Raw genomic sequence first — 6,842 nt, forward strand, 5'->3', positions numbered from 1 at the left:
AAGATATATATATATATATATATATATATATATATATATATATATATATATATATATATATATATATATATATATATATATATATATATAGTTATTATTTAAATATTATGAGCCCAAAACAAATTAATTTACATTAATAACATAACCGAAGAAAAACTAACATAAAAATAAACTAATTGAACTAACTTACATTTGCAGAGTTTTTAAAAAAATAATGTTGTTGGGTAAATGTCTCACATTTAAATATAATGTTATTAAATTAATTGAAATTCACATATTTAAGAACGATGCATCATCTCGAGATGAGAGATCTATCAATTTAAAATGAAGAATAATAAGAAATGAAACTAAAGAAATAAATTTTCAATAAATTAGTTAAAAACATATCATAGATATATAAATATTGAACCACAAAGTCTATTATGGACCTATTATTTAAATGATGATCTAGAGATATTTTGATTGTGCTACATTTATGGGTTGGAAAATATTTAGAAACAAAACTAAATGGTTTCCAGACATCTATTACTATTTATGATAACAAACAAAAGTTTAAGGCAAAAACTTGTGTGTGAGCGTCTCATGGCCGCAATCCGTGAGACGGGTCGTATCTTTAATTAATGAGGTCAAAGATCTGACTCATTAATCAAATATTTTATCCATTAATCAAATATCTAACCCGTCTTAAGATTGAGACTTGTAAGACGGTCTTATACAAGTGTTACTCAAAGTTTAAAATATCACCAAAGTATATTTTGACACAAAACTCATATATCAATGTAAAATTTTAAAATAAGAATGCTTTTTCATGCAAGGAAAAAAATTATATAATATTTATCAATATCTATATAATCAGAAAAATTTATCCATTTCTCTTTTTATCCATGTATGTAGACATATATTATATTTATAGTATTTTGTACAATATGAAAATATATACATATTTTTTTATAGAATTGTGATTATTGGTGTAATTATACACGTTAATTACTACAATGATTACTTATAAAAAAATTATTTTAAAATATATCTAAACTCATACTCTTAATCTCTTAATTAAAAATTCAAAAATAGTTAAAAAATTTTCTAAATATGTAATATAGTTAGGGACTACATTAATCCATATCCATATAAATTTAAAAATTAAATTCTTTTAATTTGTAAATGTAATTTTCTTAATTATAATTAACAAAATATAAAATATAATTAAAATAAAATTATAAAATTAACAAAATGTGCATTCATGAATATTTATATTTTTAAAAATGCATACATACATATACTTATGCAATATATTAATCATACAAAATTAAAATTCTAATTTTTTAATTTCTAAATTTAATTATTTTAATTATAATTATAATATATCAATATAAATTATAATTACAGAAATTATATTATAGAATTTGCATATATACATATTAATAAATATTATTTGTATATACATTGTATTACACAATCATATAAGAAAATGCGTCTAATTAAAGTTTAAAATCACATATACAAAATTTAATTTTTTTTTAATTTCTATGTATAATTTTCTTAGTGATTATTCATATTGTTAGAATTATAATATATATGAAATATTATTAGGAATAATTGAATTTAATTATGTAAAATTTTCTCTATAAATTTATATAAATATGTACATGATTAGAGATTATATTAATCATACAAAATTTTAATTTTGTATGTTATGATAATAGATACTTGACCAAATATATGAAAATTCAACTACATTATTATATTGTACATTTTAATATATTTTTATTTTAAAATTTTTTTTATTTAAATTCATAATAACAAAATTTTTTCCGTGCACCGCACGGGTAAAACACTAGTATATATTATTCTAAAACATAATTTACATTATTCTAAAGTATAATGTACATTATTTTAAAACATAATGTACATTATATTATCCCAGATGTTTCATTATTTAACATATAATGTACATTATTTTAACCCGTAATGTACATTATTCTAACACGTAATGTACATTATTCTAACACAAAATGTACATTATTCTAACATACATAATGTACATTATTTTTACTCATAATATTTACGATGATAATTTGGACCGTGGTCCACACAATAATTTGTTAGTAGAAAATAAGTCGAGTCGAGTCGGGTTTTAAAAAATTAGGCATGAGCCTGCTATGAAAATCTAAAGTTTGAGTGTGGGCCTAGGCTTGCATGTAGGCTTTTTTAGGCTCAAGCATGAGCCTACAGTTAGCCTAACCTGAAACCTTTTTAAAAGTCTATTTAATATATAAGTCATTAAAAAAGGCTTCAAAGTTGGTCCTAAATAGGCTTTGAGCCTATTTAAGGCCTACATATTAAAGCCTTTTAAAGCATACGTGTTGTAAAAAATTTAAAAAATATACCTAATACGGTAGTACATAACAAGCACTTCCATGCATAAGTATATTACCATAAATTCATGTTCATATTACAAAATTACAATCAATCAATAAGCATAAAATGATAAACCATAAGTTCATAATACAATACCCAACAATGCAAGTGTAATAACTACAAGTTCATAATACAAAATCCAACAAGGCAACAATACAAGTTTAATAACCACAAGTCCATAATACAAAAATCCAACACAAGTTTAACAACAACAAAACCATAAGTCCGTAATACCAAAATCTAACATAAGTTTAAGAGAAAATTGCCATTTTGGTCTAATGACTATTGTAGTAGTGTTAATTGCTATCCACGACTTTCAAAAATGTTAATTGCGTACCTTGACTATGCATTTTTTATCAATTTTGGTCACGCCGGCCAAATTGTCGGCCAAAAGTGGCCGGAAAATTTTAAAGGAGAAAATATTAAGGGCAATTTAGTCATTTTACTTTTTCTTCTTTCTTCTCCGACCACGTCTTTGCACCCTCCTGCTTCCTCCATCTCTTTTACCATTGGTATGGGATATTTGCCACACAGATGTCAAAGTATGGAAGATCACACTTCAGAACATCGCCTTGTATAATCTGTTGGACCATAACATAGAGAAATGAATTAATAGCATTCCATTTATTAAAATTCCAATATTTTTTTCGTTCCTTTACAGTTAAGCAATACATTCATAATCAACTATACAGTTAAAAAATCAGTATAGTTTGCAGTTGAATACCAAGCTGAATAAAAGAAATTACCTTTAGCTTGCTAGGTGGAGTTCCTTGAAATCTCCGTTGCAACTCGAGAACCATACGAGGGTCAAGCTCGACAGCTCTGACGGACTTTCCGGCTTCTAGAAGCTTCTTAGTCAAGTTACCGACACCAGGACCAATTTCGAGGATGTCGTTGGTTGGTTTGATGCCAGATTTCTTCACGATTGTGTCAACTAACATAGGATTTTTCAGTATGTGCTGACCTTTGGACTTGTGAAATTGAATTCCGCCCTGGTAGTGAGGGTTTGCGCCACCAGCTCCGGCAGAGCCACAGTGACTTTTTGCTTCAAGTCGGAGAAGAAAGAAAAAAAAATTAAAATGACTAAACTGCCCTTAATATTTTCTCCTTTAAAATTTTCCGGTCACTTTTGGCCGGCAATTTGGCCGGCGTGACCAAAATTGATAAAAAATAAGGTATGCAATTAACATTTTTTAAAGTCGCGGATAGCAATTAACACTACTACATGTCTTGATAATCCATCAATAACAACAATGTAAACATAATAGCATTCGAACATAAAATAAAGCAAGTCAGTGCTTCAATATAATTTTCTCTTATTCAGAATCCTCCTACAAAATGAAAAAATAAATTGAGAACAAAAACTAAGTCTATTACAAGTTCAAGTGCTCATAATTCATAAATCATAACTATAAACTAATAAGTAGTAAATATAAAATAAGATTCCTACCTTCTATTTTTTCTCCATCACATACTTGTTACGAAGCCAATCCCACCACAAATAAGAGCTTCAATAGATTGTTCATTTAATCTAGCACGATATTTGTCAATCACCCTTCCACCAACATTAAATGTGGATTCAGATGTCACACTTGAAATAGGAACATCTAGTATGTCAGTAGTCATCTTTAATAAAAATTTAAACTTTGCACTACTATCTTTCCACCACTCTAAGGCACAAAAAGATGAAGATGAAGATGAAGGAATAAAAAGATTTTCCTCAAGATAAGTCTCCAACTCTGATTTCGTAAGAGGAACTGATTAGCTTTGGTAGACCATAGTCAATAACTCTTGCATATCTTTATCCATTTGTTGTATATCATCAACCACATTGGTGCTTTCAACATCAAATTCACTAGTAGAGGAAACATCTTGACTATACAAGTTCACATAATCAAGATATAATTCTTCTAATGTCATTTTCACCTTTTCCACATTCCTTTCAACATCACTTTGTGTTTTATACAATAAGGGAAAACTTATCTTAACACCACTTCATTTCATCCTTGGATCTAACGCACATGATGTTGGTTTTATTTCCCACGGAATGGTCGAAGGGCAGGCCAACACCACTGGAAAATCGACTAACACTATCGAAAAACTAGAGTAACTTTTTAGCCCTCTTTGTATTACGAATTGCCTTTGAGTATAGTGAATTGCTTATGCCTCTCTCGAGGCCTAGAACCCCTATTTATACAAGCTAAGAGGGATTTCTCTCTTAGGAAACTTATAAACCACTTTAGGAACTCTTTCCTTATTACATTTAGGCACTTTCCTAATCTATCTCGACCTTCCTTCCGTATCTCCTGCCTTCCGCCGCCAAACTCTTTAAGAAACTTTCATAACCGCCTGTCTTGCACCGCCCTTCTTGCACCGCCTCTCTTACCTCGGGCCCTTCTAGGTCGGTCCGATTTGACTCATCTTCTTCTTACTTCTTTAGCCCGACCTTTCCTCCATGGTAATTAATCGTTTCAATAGCAATGTTCAATCACTCTCAGTCTAAGATCTTCAACTGCCTTATCACCTTCTCAACGATCCCTCGACCAACCGACTGATCGTCGACCGACTTATACCGCGTTATCGTGCCTTCTTCCCCTCTTTGTCAGTCGCCCCTTTCGTCCATGCCGAGCTTCCAATACTGAGCCTTAGTCTATCCCCATCACATGTAATAGCCATTAACAAATTACATTCCCCCAATATTTATCAAATTTTTGTTTCATAGGTATTGTCATCTCACTCATAGACATGTCAAAAGACTCGACTATATTATCAATAACATTTTCACCCTTCAAACTTCAGCAAGATATAAGTTATAAGTAGGGTAATCACTACCTGAGATGACATGAGTTGTATCATTAAAAACCTCCAAAAGTCGACAAACCTTCTCAATCTGGTCATAATCCTCAAATGATGGTGCATACTTATAATGTGGCTCTTTTTCATTGTAATCTAAAAAAAAAATGCTTAAATTTAATTGCAGTATACAACATCAAGAATGTGGAGTTCTATCATGTTGGACAATCTAGAATAAGTTTCCTTTCTTTTAATCCTTTAAATTCAACAACTTCATGAAATGACTTTAGCCTTGCATCTGAAGAATTTATAAATTTTGACACTTTCATGAACATTGTGAATGACATCTTTAATAGTGCTAAGGTCATCTTGCACCAACAAATTCAGAATGTGAGCACAACATCTAACATGAAATAGTTGTCCACAAAGTACCAACTTACTATTCAATGACATGTTTTCTTTCAAACTTCTTACACAAGAGTCGTTGTAAGATGCATTGTCAACAGTTATTAAGAATGTTTTATTCTCAATACCCCACCCTTTCAAACACTTGAAAATATCATTTGCTATATATGTTCTTAGTCGAGGATGAGGCACTTTAACAAAATTCAAAACTCTCTTCTGAAGGTTCCAACTTGAATCAACAAAATGACCTATCACAACCGTGTACTCAACTACTTGGTGACTTGACTTCCACATGTTTGTTGTAATGCTAACCTTACACACATTACTCAAAATCTTTTTCAAAGTATTCTTTTAAGCTTCATACAATTGCAAACAATCGCTTCTTGTTGTTTTACGAGTGACTTTTTTGAAATTCAGATTTTCATATTCAAAACCCCACATCAACACTTCATCCTCTACCATGCTAAATGGTCGCTCATGTACCATGATTGCACTAGCAATAATCTCTCTCATCTTTTTATTGGGGTATTTAATTCCAGAAACAATAAAAGGATTACCTCCACATTCACTAGGCGGGCGGAATTGTATCATTGTTTGCTTATTTTCTCAAGATATATGCAACTTTCACTGCAAATGGTCGCTCATGTACTTTGCTAAATGGTCGCTGATAAGCTCCAAAAACAGTTAAGTTTCGGGTCATTTCTAGACAACATTTAGCACCTAACTAACAAATCCAACTCAAATGATGTGTTTTGAGTCATTTCCACAGGGTATAGCAAAGTCCTAGGCCAAAAGGAAGCAACGAACAAAGAATCAACCGAGCAGGAGGATACCACGAGGCCAACACGCGTGGTGATGGGCGTGGACTCTTTCCAGTGCGCGACCACGCCTCTCCACACGCGTGGTGATGGCGTGGACGGCCCAGGTAGGGCAACTGCGGGATTTCGACTTTTGGACAGCTATTTAAACCTCCTTTTCTCATTTTAGGAGGAGGGGACTTCCACATTTTTCATATCTGATTTCTCTTTCCATTCCTTCCCCGTTGGGGAGGAAAAACAAACACATTCCCATTAGAATAGATTAGTTTTCTTAGATTAATGAAGATGGATGAAAGGATTGAAGTTGTAGAACACATGTTTCCTTAGGTATAATACTCTTTTCTTGAAAAAGATTATTTCTTTAAATTATTGCTCTGTTTAATTTTACTTTGTTGTTCTTGAATG

At 31.0% G+C, this 6,842-nt stretch overlaps 1 protein-coding gene across 1 annotated transcript; it reads right to left on the bottom strand.

Moving 5' to 3' along the window:
* Positions 1-2,924: 2,924 nt before the first annotated feature.
* On the bottom strand, positions 2,925-4,047 carry LOC116020326 (ribosomal RNA small subunit methyltransferase-like). Its single transcript, XM_031260805.1, has 3 exons — positions 3,897-4,047; positions 3,168-3,466; positions 2,925-3,002 (listed from the first exon to the last, which is right to left on the bottom strand). The coding sequence occupies exons 1-3, from the start codon at positions 4,045-4,047 to the stop codon at positions 2,925-2,927; spliced, it is 528 nt and encodes a 175-aa protein (XP_031116665.1).
* Positions 4,048-6,842: the final 2,795 nt, after the last annotated feature.

Source organism: Ipomoea triloba, chromosome 5 (assembly GCF_003576645.1).
Source record: "Ipomoea triloba cultivar NCNSP0323 chromosome 5, ASM357664v1".
Taxonomy (NCBI): domain Eukaryota; kingdom Viridiplantae; phylum Streptophyta; class Magnoliopsida; order Solanales; family Convolvulaceae; genus Ipomoea; species Ipomoea triloba.